The sequence below is a fragment of the Eurosta solidaginis genome, chromosome 4 (assembly GCF_040869045.1).
Source record: "Eurosta solidaginis isolate ZX-2024a chromosome 4, ASM4086904v1, whole genome shotgun sequence".
Classification (NCBI taxonomy): Eukaryota; Metazoa; Arthropoda; class Insecta; order Diptera; family Tephritidae; genus Eurosta; species Eurosta solidaginis.
Window position 1 is genome coordinate 217,403,535 of NC_090322.1, and position 18,021 is coordinate 217,421,555.

Genomic DNA, 18,021 nt, shown 5'->3' on the forward strand with positions numbered 1-18,021 from the left:
GAGATGACGTCATTTCTGAAATACGTGCCTCCATTGATCCTGTGATCCCTGTTTATCCAGTTGTGATGCCATATATGTCTTCTGTTCTTCCAGTTGAGATGACATTTCGGTTGATATTTGTGACGGCATTTGCTTCAACACTGCTAGTATCACGTTAGTGTCAACACTTGCCAATGGATTCGGAGTATCTATCTTCTCCTCCATTTTAGTCGCTGGCTCTTCCACATCAGGATAAAAGACATACTCGTCCACATTAATTCCTTCCAATTCCAATACCTCTTGTAGCCGTGCTTGAAGTTCGATCTTATTGCCGGTTGTATTCAATCCACGGTTCTCCAACTTCTTTTTCAGTTGCTGGATCCTTAATTCACTTAACTTTGCCATGTCCAAGTTGTATTCGAAATCTCCAGAATTTATTCAACAATTCCTCTTCTGACACCAATTGTAACAATTTTTGGGAAATTCCTCTTATTTGCAACCTTCTACTAACGTTCTAATCACTAAACTGTTGAATAAATAACTCCACTATTCAATAATGCAAAATGGCCTTTATTAAAGTACTTCACAATAACACATACTTCGCAACTGATAGCTTGCTTAAATCAAACTGACTTGTCGTGCCTCAACTGTTGCTGCTTTTATACTGTTTGGTTTCGTTGGCATATTTCTAGGCGGTTCTATTTCTAGAATTTACTAGTTATTTACCAGCTATAACTACGTTTATAGCTTCTCATATGCGAGTGATACTTGCACAAATATTGCCTACTTTTGAGCGCATCTCAGATAAGATTTATGCATGTGTTTGTGCGTTTTCTCTCCGCTGCGTGTACGTACATATGTGTAGACATAATGATTGACTTGTTGATATGCATACAAGTCACTACTTAGTATTGGCTTAGAGATGATAATATCCCTTAGCGTTGCTAATATTCGTCACATTATTTTTCCCACTCGTTGGTAACTTTTCTAACATTTTTTCACAGTTAAAAACTGCAATTTACCAAATGAATAGGACACAAATTATGTTAGCAAGTATTTTTCTTGTATGGTGAGAATGTTTATAACATTGCTTGGCGAAACTTTGTATGTAAATGGGCTAGGCGAAATAAAATTCAGTTGCTAAGTCGGAAGTTCCTTTATATTTACAAACGCGACATCTTCCGTGATTGTGGCGATGTAACTGGCATGCATTAGATTGCGTTGAATTCATCTATATGAAAAAGTTGATTGTGCTCGGCCCTCACTGCAGAAAACTATTTGTGTGTAGCTAATGTAACCGAGTCACATTCGTATAGTTTATAGGAGTTTTTTGTGGAAAAAAGTGGAAAAATAACAGGAACCCTATTATGTGTACACATTAGTTGAGTGCTGCCAACTCTCATAGTACTGATCCAGATCGTTCCAATTGAACGCCTTATAATATGATTGTAACTTTTGTAGTTATCAACCGATGGAGATAAAGTATTAACCACATCAACAATCCTCGCGTTCCAATGATCGTAATCTAGACACCGATACAAATTTAACATGCAAATTCAACGACAATACCTGTTTTTTTACATCTATATACGTTTGCGCTTAAACTTTATATGAACTGCTAAGCGTTAAACTTTATCTACTCTTTATCTACTGCGTAGAAAATTAGTACTCCTAAATTTCAATACGCATTTCACCTCCATGTATTACCTCTACAAATGGTGTGTGTCCACTATTCAATGCAACCGATCCAGTATAGGCTATACACTATGACCACCAGAGGTTTTTGTCTCCGCTTTTCGGTGGTTCACATTGCTTTTGCATTTGCATGTTAAATTTCTATCCGTATCTGGATCACACTTCATTGGAACGTCACACTTGATAGGAGCTCGATTTATTCTATCGAGCTTAGGGTTGACAAAAGTTCGTGAACAGAAAAATTTTTTAAATTAAAATTTAGTGTATAGAAGAATTGTTAAAATTACAATGCTCGTTGTTGGTGTTGTAGCAATAAAGGTTTTTGGGAGCGTTATCGATATTGATGGGTCTTTACTGGATATAGATCCGCCACGTTTCGGTAACAAGCACCATTAAGGCATAAACCCGATTATCTCGGACCGATTTAAAATAACTACTTTGAGCCTTCTGGGCCATCCCGGCCCCACCTCCTTGTTTCACAACCTCGGCTCCTAAAACAACAAGATTCGCCACGGGTAGGTGAGGTGCAAATTTTAGTTGGAGAAGCTATAAATTGCGCTGGTATCCCCTTGGAAAGGTTGCGCCACACAACGCCTTGAATTCATGGGTATTTTGATCGCCTATTACGAAAGGCATACCTGCCGTGGGTATATTCTAAGCCACCTAACCCGCTGGGGATAATTAATAAGCTAATTTACCGCTGTCAAATGTGGCTACAAAAGTTAACGAATAGAGTTTCCACAGATTTAGGCTGGGTTTTTCAGTGCGAGTTTAAACTCCAGTTAAAGTTTACTAGAGTTTAACCTTGCCACTTTGTTCGATACCAACGTATTTTGCTGCTCATCTCACCTTAAGCGGAGTATAAACTCGCATTGAAAAGCCGGGCCTTAATATAGTGCCAAAGAGGGTAAATATAATAGCCATCATCCGGTCACAAAAGCCTGAGCCAGATAAATACTTTTGCATGTAAATGCAAAAAAACGATTTGAGCCAGATAAATCCAGATAGAAGTCTGGTTCTTTGTGAGCTAGATAATTTGTTAATTACTTGTCTTTAGTTTGGCAACGCTGCCTTTAATAAACCTACTTTTTCAAAAATAGATGTCCCTGCTTAGCCTTTCGCCGTGTGAGTTAAATGAAAAACAGCGGCGACATCTGCCTATCACATTTCACGTGTGCGAAAATATCACATCTGCTTCCCAACTACCTTGCTTCTGCGACTACCTCACAGTTTACATCGAGTAAATGCCTAAAAAATAACGAATGACGGCTCTTATTATATTTATCCTCTTTGTTTATACCTTTTCGTTGGGTATTTGTGTTTATTTTTCCTTTCTTTATTTGAAAGAGGATAAATATAATAAGACATTCGCGTTTTCAATCTCGTAGTGAACGGTTCGCTGAAATTCCTTGCAGCTCAACCATATGGAAAATTGGGCTTAATAACATGTGGTTGAGTACAAATCCAGATCGCAAGGAATTTCACAGCTTTGTGCGTGAGTGGAGCGTGTTTCGAATCAAAATCAACTTTTTCAACAAATATAAGTGGAATCACTAAATAATTAATTGATAACCTGGCGTGGGCCACATAATACCAACTCGATTTACGTATAACTGTCGTAACGGGAAAATGTTTAGCACATGGCAACAGGCCATATACTGGAAATTAAGGAATTATAACGGAACAAATTACGGATTATAATTTTATGCTGAATAAGCAGCTCGTTTTAAAAGCTATGCAATACTGTGCATATCTATGAACATTAAATTGCAATTTTGATTGCAAAAATTTTAAAATCACTTTCTGTGATCATTAATTAATTAATTGACAAATTGAATATAACCTGGCGTGGTGCCATCGAAATGCCAATCTTAATAGAATTTGAGAACAATTACAATAATTGACATTCATTTGCAAGCTGCTACACGTGGTTCTGGCCTCTTTCAAATTACATCTAAAAAAAAAAAAAATAAAATAAATAAAAATATATAACACTAAATACGAAGACTTTGAATATAACCTGGCGTGGTGCCATCTAAATACCATTTTACAAATTACGGATAGTCAAATACTAATAGCAAGCTGCTACATATGGTTCTGGCCGAATTGGTATTACCATTGTGTATTAGTGAAGCCAACATTACACATAAACTTGTTTTACAACAACCATAAGAAATAACCAACTGAGATTTAACCTGGCTTTATGGATAAACGTCCGTGCCATTAAACCTAAACCAAAAAAAAAAAAAAAATATAATAAGAGCCACCAGTCTGCCACGAGTGGCGAGTAACTCGCTGGAAATTAAAAAAAATTGATGCCTTATGTTTTCCATGAGGAACATTTTCAATTGTCTCACATTTACCCATGTTTGTAGACACCTTATGCAAATGTAATTTTTGGAAAGAGAATTAATTAATTAAATACAGACGGATAAATAAACACAAATACCCCACGAAAAGGTATAAAGACAGTTGTGCACATCTCGCCCAAAAAAAACCGGTAATTCTTTACTTTAGCTCACATTTCCGAAAGCGGAAATTGGAAATTTTATTTCTTTTCGGAGATATTTGCAAACAAAATTGAAATTTTTCATGTGCTTGTTGTATTTTGATGATATTGTTGTACTCAAAAGAAAAAATGTGGGTAAAAGCGTTTTGCGCGGATATATATTTGGTCTCCAAACCGGTGTTGGACCCACCCATGGTAATTTTTTATAAGCACGGCTGAAGGCCGCCAAGCTAGAAAGGTTTTCTGCGCAAAAATACTATGGATCCCATCCCCGGTTTCGGAGCGCTCCCGAGCCATTTTGCGGTTTTTTGGAAATATCTTTTGATAGAAATAAAATTTGGGCCTTCCGCTTTCGGATTCCTGGGATCAAAAGTCTTTTGACACCTCTCCCGATATTTTTGGACGAGTTTTAGCAGTTGTGAGCTAAAGTAAAGAATTACCAAAAAACTTGCGATTACCCTAACCAAAAATATTACGCAAAGTAACGAGTGACTTCTCAAAAATTGCCCATAAAAACAGCTGATCGTTTGTTTACATGCGCAATGCACAATCTTGTTTGTGTGATTTTTGGCAAGGGGTGGCTGGGCAAAAGATAAATCTTTTTTCATCAGTAAAATGAAGTGAAAATATCTTTGCTTTTAAATCAAATATGGATTCCTCACAAAGAACGGAAGTTTCATTGGAATATATGCGCTGCTGTCGCTCGTGTCTATCCGTTTCTAGTCAGTACGAACTTAATGACTATATAGATGTGATGGAGTCATTTACACTTTCTGAAAGTGATGCTACTTCCACTATATTAGAGGCTTTCAATAAATATGCACAATTACAAATTAAACCTGATGATTTCGATGTGAAAGGATATCCACCATGTCACTATTTGTGTGGTCGCTGTTATCAAGATCTAAAGCAATCACATCAATTCATAAAGCGAGCTCAATTGAATAATCAAATATTAATGGGAAATTATAAAATCGCACAACCTGATACCGCAGCGGAGGAGCTAAACGCGGAATTAAAAAATATGCATACGCAAATTCATCAAGACTATTTTAAAGATTCAGGATGTTCGATAGACGTAAAAGAGGACGCAGAAGTGGAGTTCTTTAGCAAGGTAAATATAGGGATATGTGTATTAAAATGGAAATGTAACTAAATATAATTTAAGGAGCTCGAATACGAAGAATCAAACGCAAACATTGTTGATGATCCCGTTGACATAAGTGATACCGATAATTATGATTTAGAAATACCAAACGAAAAGCTAACTAAATTAGTGGTAGAAAGCCTCAACCCACATAAAACCGGCCAATATACTAGTCAAAAGCAGTTACACCTTAGTGAAAGTGTAGGCGGCATCGTTTGTATTGAGCAAGAGGATAGTATTGCAAATGATGAGAATGGCCTGACAAAAAGAGTTGCTGGCTATGATGATAATTTACCAGATGATCCAAGTATTGGTGGTACACGTAAAACTTGTTTTGATTTTAAATGCGAGTTTTGTACATCTATATTCGAGTTTCAGAGGGACTTGTTACATCACTATGAATTAGATCATGGTAGGTATTTACGGAGTTCTACGCTATATACCAAAAGTTTTGTTAAATTGTTCCATTTTTAGGAGATAAAAATCTAAATTTCCCCTGTGATATTTGTGAAAATAGATTTGTTACGAAAAATGCTTTACGTTTACATAGACGGCAAGTTCACCAAAAGGATGAGTATATGGATTGTAATCTCTGTGGACGCGCTTTACTAAAATCATTTTATCATGTGCACTTGAGGCGTCATAACCAACTGAAGTTTCTGTGCAGCAAATGCCGTAAGTGAAACTACATATTACTTAAAAGTTAATGCATATATACATGGATTTGAGCGTGGCTTTGAAAAGGGGCAATATGTAAACAGATATTCCATTGTCCTTGCTGTGGTAGTAGGTCAAATGTGCGACCCTTTATAAACAACTCTTTCAATCCGTGTTGTTAATGTTGTTGTTGTTGTAGTAGCGGTAAGGACACTCCCCAAGGCCTTGGGCGTATTATCGATGTTGATGGTCCTTTGCCGGATGCAGATCCGGTACGTTCCGATACCAAGCCCAACCATCTCAGGAACGTTATGACCACATACATTCTTCTTGGCCATACCGCACTCCCACCCCCTAGATCCACGAGGAGTTCGGGGTGACCAGAGCCTCGGCTGTTAATGAAACAGGATTCGCTATGGATAGGTGGGGTTGACAAATGGGTTTGGAGAAGCTATATTATGCGCTGGTAACCTGAAAGGGTTGCGCTACACAACCCCTTGAATCTGTTATTTTAGTCGCCTCTTACGACAGGCATACCTACCGCGGGTATATTCTGACCCCCTTACCCGCCGGGGTTGTGTTGTCAATCCTTTGCCGAATATACATAAATTCGGTACGTTCAACAAAATATTACCTTTAAGATACTAGCCCGACTATCTCGGGATCGATTTCAAGCTGGATCATCCAAACACGTCCTTCCGTGAGGAGTTTTTGATTGCCAGTTTACGTTAAATGAGGTATGATAGACCCACTAGTAGAACAAAATACTTCATGATTTTAAACCTGCATTCAAATTTATGTTGTGTTGCTATAGAAATAAAAAAAACATTTGTTGTTGTTGTTGTTGTAGCAATGCTCGCCCCACCTAATAGCCGCGACCGATCACAAACTGTCATCAATATCCTCTAACGGGAGTCCAGCGTTCCTCTTCCGCAAGTTTTGAATAATTTTCGTTAAGCACTGGATTCACCGGGCAATTCCCGGCATAAAGGTCCGACGCCTGTTTATGGAGTTCACCAAGGACCTGCTTGTGTTTTTTCACTTCATACGGCTGGGTTCTCAGGTGCCGTATTTCCTCAAAATGCTTACGGAGATGACTCCTTAAGCCCCTAGGCGGTGCTGGTTCATCAATCAGATGTCTGTTGGGATGCCCAGGTTTCTGGGTATTCAACAGGAACTGTTTGGTCAGCATCTCATTTCTCTCCCTGATGGGGAGTATTCTCGCCTCATTATGCAGATGGTGTTCTGGGGACATAAGAAGACAGCCCGTGGCGATTCTGAGAGCAGTATTTTGGCAGGCCTGTAGTTTCTTCCAGTGGGTGATTTTTAGGCTTGGCGACCATATGGGTGACGCGTAGCACGTAATCGGCTGGCTAATTGCTTTGTATGTAGTCATGAGCGTTTCTTTATCTTTTCCCCAAGTACTACCAGCGAGGGATTTGAGGATTTTTTTACGGCTCTGAATTCTCGGAACAACTGCGGCTGCGTGCTCACCAAAATGTAGATCCTGATCAAACGTCACACCCAATATTTTGGGGTGTAGGACAGTCGGTAGCGTAGTGCCATCGACGTGGATGTTCAAAATGGTCGACATTTGGGGCGTCCATGTTGTAAATAAGGTCGCGGAAGATTTAGTCGGTGATAATGCCAGGTTTCGCGAGGCGAAAAAACTGGAGAGATCAGGGAGGTAGCCGTTTATTTTATTGCATAGCGCATCGATCTTTGGGCCTGGGCCTGTGGCCATTATTGTGCAGTCATCGGCGTAGGAAACGATTATGACTCCTTCCGGTGGTGAAGGTAGCTTAGATATGTAGAAATTAAACAAAAGTGGGGATAGGACACCACCCTGTGGCATCCCTTGTTTAATTCTCCTTGGTTTTGATGTTTCGTTTCTAAATTGCACCGATGCCTGCCGACCACCCAGATAATTTGCCGTCCACCTTTTAAGACATGGGGGAAGGGTAGACCCTTCCAGGTCCTGCAGAAACGAGCCATGGTTGACCGTATCGAAAGCTTTTGATAGGTCTAGCGCTACGAGTACTGTTCTTGGTGGGGGTATTGATTTAAACCGCAATTTATCTGGGTGCTAATGGCATTTAGCGCGGTGGTAGTGCTATGGAGTTTTCTGAAGCCATGCTGATGAGGGGCTAGCTGCAAATTTGCTTGGAAATAAGGGAGCAAAATGGCTTCAAGCGTCTTTGCCACTGGCGATAGGAGAGATATCGGACGATACGACTCACCTATGTTAGCTGGTTTCCCAGGCTTTAGTAGCGGGACCACCTTGGCCATTTTCCATTTCTCAGGTATGACAAAGGTGGAAAGAGACAGATTGAAGACATGCGCTAAATACTTGAAACCCTCTTTCCCTAGGCTTTTAAGCATCGGCATGGCTATGCCGTCTGGGCCCACTGCTTTGGATGGTTTAGCACGACCAATGGCCTCCTCAACCTCTTTAGCGGTGATGGTGATTGGTGACGCGCTGAATTTGTGTTTATGTGCGTGTCTATTGGCTCTCCGACTATCTTTGTCGACCGTAGGATGCATTATATATTCTCGGCAGAAAGCGCTCGCGCATTTTTTCGCGTCCGACAGCACTTTGTCGCCAAAGGCGATGGAAACTTTGTTGTTGTTGTTGTTGTTGTAGCAATGCTCGCCCCACCTAATAGCCGCGACCGATCACAAATTGTCATCAATATCCTCTAACGGGAGTCCAAGGAAACTAGCTGTTTCAACAGGGGTGGACCATAATGAAAGGGGTGTTAGAGGCGTTGGTTCCACATTACAATTAAAGAGATGGTTGGTATCATGTGGGGACACATTGAAAGCGGGGCATACATTTTGTATGTCGGGGTTGATTCTGAATAGATAAAAGTTTAACCTGTTACAGTATCCAGATCGAGTTGAGCTAGAGTGACACACGTTTCCCTGAGGAGTATGCGTTCCCTTTCCGCTAGTTTTGGGTACTGTTCTTTGAGTACTGGATTCACCGGGCAATTCCTAGCATAAAGGTCCGACGCCTGTTTGTGGAATTCGCTGAGGACCTGCTTTTGCTTTTGGCTTCATACGGCTGAGTTCTCAGGTGCAGTATTTCCTCGTAATGCTTACGGAGATGACTCCTTAAGCCCATGGGCGGTGTTGGCTCATCAATCAGATGTCTGTTGGGATGCCCAGGTTTCTGGGTATTCAACAGGGACTCTTTGGTTAGCATCTCATTTCTGTCCCTGATGGGAGTATTCTCGCCTCATTCAAAATCAATTTCCCTTCTTGTTGCCTGTAACATATCTTTATACAGAAAGCTTTTGCTGTTTGTTGTTTTTGTTGTTGTAGCAATGCTTCGCCCCACCTAATAGCCGCGACCGATCACAAATTGTCATCAATATCCTCTAACGGGAGTCCAAGGAAACTTGCCGTTTCAACAGGGGTGTACCATAAGGAAAGGGAAGTTAGAGGCGTTGGTTCCGCATTACAATTAAAGAGATGGTTGGTGTCATGTAGGGACACATTGCAAGCGGGGCATACATTTTGTATGTCGGGGTTGATTCTAGATAGGTAAGAGTTTAACCTGTTACAGTATCCCGAACTAAGTTGAGCAAGAGTGACACGCGTTTCCCTGGGGAGTATGCGTTCCTCTTCCGCGAGTTTTGGATACTTTTCTTTAAGTACTGAATTCACCGGGCAATTCCCGGCATAAAGGTCCGACGCCTGTTTATGGAGTTCACCAAGGACCTGCTTGTGTTTTTTCGCTTCATACGGCTGGGTTCTCAGGTGCCGTATTTCCTCAAAATGCTTACGGAGATGACTCCTGAAGCCCCTAGGCGGTGCTGGTTCATCAATCAGATGTCTGTTGGGATGCTCAGGTTTCTGGGTATTCAACAGGAACTGTTTGGTCAGCATCTCATTTCTCTCCCTGATGGGGAGTATTCTCACCTCATTATGCAGATGGTGTTCTGGGGACATAAGAAGACAGCCCGTGGCGATTCTGAGAGCAGTATTTTGGCAGGCCTGTAGTTTCTTCCAGTGGGTAATTTTTAGGCTTGACGACCATATGGGTGACGCGTAGCACGTAATCGGCTGGCTAATTGCTTTGTATGTAGTCATGAGCGTTTCTTTATCCTTTCCCCAGGTACTGCCAGCGAGGGATTTGAGGATTTTGTTACGGCTCTGAATTTTCGGAACAATTGCGGTTGCGTGCTCACCAAAATGTAGATCCTGATCAAACGTCACACCCAAGATTTTGGGGTGTAAGACAGTCGGTAGCGTAGTGCCATCGACGTGGATGTTCAAAATGGTCGACATTTGGAACGTCCATGTTGTAAATAAGGTCGCGGAAGATTTAGTTGGTGATAATGCCAGGTTTCGCGAGGCGAAAAAACTGGAGAGATCAGGGAGGTAGCCGTTTATTTTATTACATAGCGCATCGATCTTTGGGCCTGGGCCTGTGCCCATTATTGTGCAGTCATCGGCGTATGAAAGGATTGTGACTCCTTCCGGTGGTGAAGGTAGCTTAGATATGTAGAAATTAAACAAAAGTGGGGATAGGACACCACCCTGTGGCACCCCTTGTTTAATTCTCCTTGGTTTTGATGTTTCATTTCTAAATTGCACCGATGCCTGCCGACCACCCAGATAATTTGCGGTCCACCTTTTAAGACATGGGGGAAGGGTAGACCATTCCAGGTCTTGCAGTAACGAGCCATGGTTGACCGTATCAAAAGCTTTTGATAGGTCTAGCGCTACGAGTACTGTTCTATGGTGGGGGTATTGATTTAAACCGCAATTTATCTGGGTGCTAATGGCACTTAGCGCGGTGGTAGTGCTATGGAGTTTTCTGAAGCCATGCTGATGAGAGGCTAGCTGCAAATTTGCTTGGAAATAAGGGAGCAAAATGGCTTCAAGCGTCTTTGCCACTGGCGATAGGAGAGATATCGGACGATACGACTCACGAATGTTAGCTGGTTTCCCAGGCTTTAGTAGCGGGACCACCTTGGCCATTTTCCGTTTCTCGGGTATGACAAAGGTGGAAAGAGGCAGGTTGAAGACATGCGCTAAATATTTGAAACCCTCTTTCCCTAGGCTTTTAAGCATCGGCATGACTATGCCGTCTGGGCCCACTGCTTTGGATGGTTTAGCGCGACCAATAGCGTCCTCAACCTCTTTAGCGGTGATGGTGATTGGTGACGCGCTGAATTTGTGTTTATGCGCGTGTCTATTGGCTCTCCGTCTATCTTTGTCGGCCGTAGGATGCATTATATATTGTCGGCAGAAACGCTCGCGCATTTTTTCGCATCCGACAGCACTTTGTCGCCAAAGGCGATGGAAACTTTGTCTTTGTGCTTAGTCGGATTCGATAGGGACTTTACGGTGGACCAAAGTTTACCCACACCGGTAGAGAGGTTACAACCTCTTAGGTGCTCCTCCCATTTCGCCCGCTTGTGTTCGTCCACAAGCAATCTGATGCGTTGGTTTATATCCCTTATTTGGGGGTCGCCTGGATCAAGCTGTCTTATAAGGTCACGTTCTCTCGCTAAGTTTGCGGCCTCCGCCGGGAAGTGGGGCCGGATTTCGGGAATTCTCCCGGCGGGAATGAAACGTACCGAGGCGGATTCAATGACCTTACGGAAGGCACGCGCCCCTTGGCGGGCATCAGTCGGGATAGGGAGGGCAGCAAAGTGGTTGTCTGTAAAAGATTTATATTCTTCCCACTTTCTTTTTTGAAGTTTATGAAAGTGCGTTTTTCGGTGACGATGAAGTCGGCGGTACGCTCGAGCGAAATAAGTATGGGCAGGTCGTCGGATGCCAATGTTACCATCGGCTGCCAGTTGACGCAGTTTACGAGTTCTGCGCTCACGATTGAGATATCTGGCGAACTGTGACAGCTTCCTACCATACGTGTGGGGGCGTCTCCGTTTATTGTGCAGAACGTCGTTTCTTCTATTTGATCCGCCAACATCTCACCCCTACTGTCCGCCCGCAAGTTTGAATGCCATAGATCATGATGGGCATTGAAATCGCCTAAGATATTGCGATTGATTTTAGGCGTAGACTACGGGACGCCCTTGGGCGTGAACAGCAAGGAGCCACAAAAGATTTATAAAAGTTACGTGGACGTCGGGTTTTGGGATCAAGCCCAGAACAACCTGTCCGATGCAACCATCCCTTGCACGAGACACACTGAACAGAGTATGACCGTCCTAAAAAGATTCTTTTCCGGCAGATGCAGCAAAACCATTTCTCAGGACAGGGGTCAGGAGACGGACCCGGATTGGATTCGATGCCTTCCCTGAGTAAGAGAATATGGAGCAGTCCTGCTGCAAGGAGCTGCTGGGAGGATGACAATTTGTGGGAGGGACGCAACAAATTAAATGGGGTCACACTGAAATGACAGTCCTTGGTCGGGAAAAATCCCGAGTCGCTCCTCTACATAGAACCGACTGCCTTGGGAAGCGCTTTTGCTGTTTCGCCATTTTATATGGAGAACTGCAACTTTCTGTACTAAGCTAACAAACTTTGATAACCCTTTTTGTTTTTTTCAGCAAAAATATGTGCTTCACGTCTAACACTTAATAAACACATGGCATTGCATTCAGAGGAACGTGATCGTAATATTGAATGTGCGGATTGTGGTAGACGTTTTTATGCGATTGAGAATCTCCAGTTACATCAAGCGGTTCATATCTCACCTGAAAAACGTGCAAATTACGAATGTACAATTTGTTCGAAAACATTTTTACGTAAAAAAAATCTTGGTTTACATATGCAACTGCATCGCGGCGAGACAATAGATTGTCCACATTGTGGGAAAAAGTTTGTGCGACCTAAAGATTTGGAAGTTCATATACGCTTTCATACAGGCGACTATCCATTTGCTTGCTCGATGTGCGATCGTAAATTTGCGATCAAAGGACATCTTAATTATCATGAAAATCGTCATTTGGGTGTACGTTATAAATGCGATGAGTGTGAAAAGACTTTCATAAATTTGGCTAGTTTAAGGCAACATCAATATGAACATACTGGAATGCCATTGTTATGTGGAATATGTCAGCGTGGTTTTGCAACCAATTTCAAGTAAGGACAAACATTCATATTTACACTTCCTAAGCTACAAACCTAGGCTTAAGCGAAGTTGATACCTACATACAAAACCATTGTGCGCAAAACTATGCATGTACACAAAATTTTTTTGCATTGTCATTCTGAATACACATCGCAAGCGCTTGTAGGAAATTGTAAAATTGCTTTTTCTTTTCTTCAATAGAGTACGTCGCCACTTGCGCACTGTACATCGTCATTTGTTCAACAAAACTGGTTACACTGATGCGCTGGCCAAAAAATATATAACCGCAGCTTCCAATGTTTGTGAGGATGCAATCGAAATGCTAAAAGAGCATGCTGAAGACGTTCCACTAACATTTGTTAACTAAAAACCTATATAGTATCATCATTTTATCGGCCAAAGTCAATGAAATCATCTGCCAAACATATATTTTAACAATAATTTAAGCAATATTTATTAAAAATACCATATACATACTATATATATATATAAATATTTAAGAATAAAAAACACCAAAAATCGTAAGCTACTTAAGAACGAAATTAAAGGTAAATAACCACAAATATTTATTTAGCAACCTTCCAATTCTGCTGGTATAGGTATATCATTATGTGCTGCAAATTGTAATAATGCCTTATATTTGTTTTTCCAGTTTGCAATTTCTTTACGGCATTGTTCATTATCTTCGTGCATTGTTTCTAGTTCAACCCATTCATGTGATTTTTCTGTCTCCAATACATCCTTTTGCTCTATGCGTTTTATGCGACAACTTGCAGCGTAGCCTCGATTTTTTAAGGTTCTTCGACGCTGTTTCATTCGTACAACTTCCTCGCGGTTTAGGCCGCGTGATTTTAATGTACGATTTAGATCGCGTACAGATATGGAAACCAACTCATCATCACTTATATCCGGTATAGGGCAAGGGGAGAGCGGTGCCTGTTTGCCAAAGTAAATATTTATTTTTTTTTACAATATAAAAGTATGTAAAAGTTTAACAAACGTATTTGTTATGATAATTTATTGCATTTACGTAAATTTGGTGTGTTACCATTCCTGATTTTCGTTCACGGCGCTGTTGTAGAGGTTCCATCGTGAGTTAACAGCTCATTTGATTCTTTGCTATAGTAAGAGAACATATGATATTTTACTTTTAGAAACATTTTCGAAGAAACGCTTTAAACTACCTATTCCAGTTTCAATATTGAAAATTAAAGCAATTTCACGTATGTATACAACACGTAACAGCAAAACGACAAAAATAGCAGGGACGAATTATGTGTACTAAACATTTGCACAACTTAGGGATAACAAATTGGACCGATGTTAGCAGTCTATTGAATAACAAAAACATCGGTCGATAGTCGACTAAAGTCTCTTTCATTAGATATTTTGAAATCCTTATATTTTGCCATGAATTTTCGCAATAATTGCCAATCTTGACTGACAGGATATTTAAGACTGCTTTTTTTAAATTTTGGCACGCTTCGATTGGATGTTTAATAAAGCGACACATACATAATCCGGCTGGTGATAGAGACACAGGAATAAACCACGATACGAATTTTAAAAACCGTCTGAACTATATATCTACGGCTGAATTCTGTAACTCAGTCTCATCTCAAGTCTCTAAATTTGAGATTTTCCTTTAGAGACAATTTTTGTGACTTGAGATGATTTCGGTATTCAGTCAACGAAAGTCACAAAAACAATTCACCATATCAACGAAATTCACCAAAATGACAATTTACTCATACATTGAACAAATAATATAGCATTGCTTTTTGTCAACACAACTTCAGGTGGTATTGTGGCTGAGCTTGCTAAAATGCCGTTCACAATTTTTATAGAAAATCCCAAAGTGTGTAGGTTCGAATCTCAGTGGCACCACATAGTTCGATGTTTCTTTTTTAAGTATTTTCTGTTTTTTTAATTTTTTCTATGCTTATTTTAATTTGAGGAATAAAAAGAATATATTTTAAGCGTTTTTCGCAAATAATTTTCATACTTTTTCTGAAATTTTCACGTTTGTGATCTGCCCCGGTCCAGCTCACAAATTAGTGATTGCTTTTGTGAGGCTGGAGACGCGAGACAGCTTACAGAATGGCAAATTGTCTCAAAAGTGATTTTCACCCCAGATAGTCTCTAATAGTGACTAGAGACGGCTTACTGAATTCAGCTGCTAATCTCAAGTTGGTCCCTGAGACCTAGCGTACATACAAATATTATCGAAAAGTAAAAGATGTTGCAGGCGCAAACTTCGGTGGAAAGCAGCGGAGCTTCACAAAATTCTAGTAGGTCACTTTCACCACACCAAAAACTTTAACACAAAAGTGTACAAATAATTGTTAAATAACAAATACAGACAGTAGTAGTTTAACAAATTCTGCTGTGGTAAGTGGTGAAGCTTGCTTCACACGATTTTTCGTCCCTGCAACATCTTACTTTTCGATAATCTTTGGTACATATAACAAGATTGTTTTATTTTTCATGCTTCCAGTGGTTAATTATATCAAAAATCACCTACCCAGATTACGGCATTCACGAGTTCAAAATTGCTTCGTTCTGCGCATCTACGTTACACTTGACTGCTTGAGCTAATGAAAGAAAGGGAGAAAAAAAACAAGAGCTAAAGGAAAATGACGTAAAAATGGCCCATAAAAAACAGCTGATCTAATGTTTACATGCGCAATCTTCTCTTGTGTTATTTGTGATTATATATGTAACTAGATTTGCCATTTAAATGTCATTATTCAATTATAAAGGCCCAATTAATGGTAACTTATAACCATAACGGCGGCCACCGTGGTGTGATGGTAGCGTGCTCCGCCTGCCACTCCGTATGCCATGGATTCGCACCCCGTGTAAAGCAACATCAAAAATTTTAGAAATAAGGTTTTTCAATTAGAGGGAAATTTTTCTAAGCGGGGTCGCTCCTCGGCAGTGTTTGGTAAGCGCTCCGGGTGTATTTCTGCCATGAAAAGCTCTCAGTGAAAACTCATCTGCCTTGCAGATGCCCTTCGGAGTCGGCATAAAACGTTTAGGTCCCGTCCGGCCAATTTGTAGGGAAAATCAAGAGGAGCACGACGCGAATTGGAAGAGGAGCTCGGCTTTAGATCTCTTCGGAGGTTATCGCACCTTACATTTATTTATAACCATAAAACCATAACCAGATAAAACAGCTGATCGAACCTACCTTATGGAAATCAATGTAATCGATTAATGGTGCCATACCATAACGCTAACGCCATAACCATACCATAGTCAACCAATTGGTTTTTCGTTTCTCGCCATATCCATAACCAAAAAATATTTGAGTTGGTGAATTTAATAACTTTTTCTAGATTTTATTCATTGTTTTGGATACGTTATGACTAACGAGACCTATTTTTTGTGGAATATGTTTGAAATTCTTTGCGTTTTCTTCATTTTTATGAAATTTTCACGATTTTTAGGATAAGGCACCATTAATCGATCACATCGGAGAAGGTTATGGATATGGGTATAGTTACGACTATGGTGTTAGGGTTAAGGAAGTTTAATTGGCCCTTAACATTGACCAATCTTGACAGCAAAACAAACCTGTGTTCCCATTGTCAGGATCTCCGAATTTGAGCTTATTTTCACGTGAAGAAATTTCCACGTTTCTCTTTTCGTTTTCTCTTTCGTACTTCCATCCAGAGATGACGCTGTAAAAACGATTCTGGGTCTAGGAAAAATACGAATCCCTAAACATTTTTTATAATTACCGATTATAGAAGGAAAAAATGTATATGACATGTAGCCCAGTTATCGATTTTAAAGTCAATACTCGATTCTTACTGACCCTTTTCCATTCCTAGAAAGTGTTCTAAATTTAGAGCCAACCCAACAAACCCTGCAAGGCGAATTCAGTACCAGTCATTGTTTACTATATAGTTTGGCAGCTTAAGTAGAGGTTATGTTGCGAATAGAGTGGAAGGCAGTGGACTAGGCAGTCGAATGTCATATAATGAAGGAATGGTGTTCGGAGTTTTTTCAAAGTTAAAAAAAAAAATGAGAAAAGCTTTAATATAAATAAAACTATTGCTTTAATAACAACAAAAACGCCATATATATTCTGTATACATTAATTGGCAAGGATTATCTCACTTTAAAATTTGAATTAAATAATCTAAAGTGTTTTTTGAAACTGAGTCGAGAACTGTGCGTGTGAATGTGCGAATTTTCTCCGATCAGCTGTTAGTTGCGCTACTTAGTAAAATTTACAATGGTACCAGTAGTGGATTTCACTAACTTATGACGATGCGATTTGTCGTGATTTTAATTAATGATTTTGTCGCTTGCCTTATCGATTGTATTATTCTCTAACTTAGTTTTATCGAATCGAAATAAATGACATTTAAATTTCGTTTTAATAGTAGGAAGGTTTATAGCACAATTTTACGAACCCTAAAAAATGCGAAAAGCACAAAAGGAGTGCCAAAAATAAATAAATTCCGTATACCAACTGCTTTTAAAAGTGTTTACATATTTTAACAAAAGGTAAGTATATGCGGTATTAATTTCTTTTTTCTCTGTTAATATCGCAGTTATTCTTGTACCGCTTAATTGACTATCAAGTTGAGAAATAACATCATGAGCCAAGTCTGGGGTTCGTCGGTACAGCTTTCGAAATTCCGTTGCATTCAAGTGGATTGGGTTATCTACTTCTCTAAGAAGGTGTCTCTCCACTGGCAATGGACTTAGGTTAGGTTAGGTTGCGAGGGCTGAGCTGGGCACTATGGTACGGTCTCAAAGAGGACCCCTACCCTGCCTAAAGCGGGTCAAACCACTTCGTGGAATTTAGATATTTTGCTAGAGCCTTGACTTCATAGCTAGAGACCTCAGCAGAGTCATGTAGAAAAGGTTTACCAAGGATGACCAACCTACGCCTACTAAGCGCTGGACAATGACAGAGAAGGTGCTGGACACTCCTCCTCTTCTGTACATCTGCAGCTG

At 40.3% G+C, this 18,021-nt stretch overlaps 2 protein-coding genes across 3 annotated transcripts; one reads left to right on the top strand and one right to left on the bottom strand.

Annotated features, from left to right (window-relative positions):
* The first annotated feature begins 4,755 nt into the window (after nucleotides 1–4,755).
* On the top strand, nucleotides 4,756–13,591 carry LOC137250966 (zinc finger protein ZFP2-like). Its single transcript, XM_067784757.1, has 5 exons — nucleotides 4,756–5,297; nucleotides 5,352–5,742; nucleotides 5,805–6,005; nucleotides 12,521–13,055; nucleotides 13,246–13,591. The coding sequence occupies exons 1-5, from the start codon at nucleotides 4,833–4,835 to the stop codon at nucleotides 13,409–13,411; spliced, it is 1,758 nt and encodes a 585-aa protein (XP_067640858.1). The 5' UTR covers nucleotides 4,756–4,832; the 3' UTR covers nucleotides 13,412–13,591.
* Nucleotides 13,472–14,545, bottom strand: maf-S (MAF bZIP transcription factor K). 2 transcript variants are annotated; one of them, XM_067784759.1, is made up of 3 exons: nucleotides 14,229–14,545; nucleotides 14,093–14,163; nucleotides 13,472–13,980 (listed from the first exon to the last, which is right to left on the bottom strand). In XM_067784759.1, exons 2-3 carry the CDS (start codon nucleotides 14,132–14,134, stop codon nucleotides 13,615–13,617), a joined length of 408 nt encoding a protein of 135 aa, XP_067640860.1. In that variant the 5' UTR covers nucleotides 14,135–14,163; nucleotides 14,229–14,545; the 3' UTR covers nucleotides 13,472–13,614. The 2 variants fall into 2 exon arrangements, with proteins under 2 accessions (XP_067640860.1, XP_067640859.1); XM_067784758.1 differs by having other exon boundaries at nucleotides 14,075–14,163; nucleotides 14,229–14,376.
* Nucleotides 14,546–18,021: the final 3,476 nt, after the last annotated feature.

What these genes read in the sequence shown, in the direction of transcription:
- maf-S (XM_067784758.1), bottom strand. Translation starts at nt 14,134, where the DNA reads ATGGAACCTCTACAACAGCGCCGTGAACGAAAATCAGGAATGGTAACA. An exon ending in TGGTAACACACCAAATTTAC is followed by an intron (nt 13,981 to 14,074) that starts GTAAATGCAATA and finishes TTTGGCAAACAG; the next exon opens with GCACCGCTCTCCCCTTGCCC.
- LOC137250966 (XM_067784757.1), top strand. Translation starts at nt 4,833, where the DNA reads ATGGATTCCTCACAAAGAACGGAAGTTTCATTGGAATATATGCGCTGC. An exon ending in GTTTCTGTGCAGCAAATGCC is followed by an intron (nt 6,006 to 12,520) that starts GTAAGTGAAACT and finishes TGTTTTTTTCAG; the next exon opens with CAAAAATATGTGCTTCACGT. An exon ending in GGTTTTGCAACCAATTTCAA is followed by an intron (nt 13,056 to 13,245) that starts GTAAGGACAAAC and finishes TTTCTTCAATAG; the next exon opens with AGTACGTCGCCACTTGCGCA.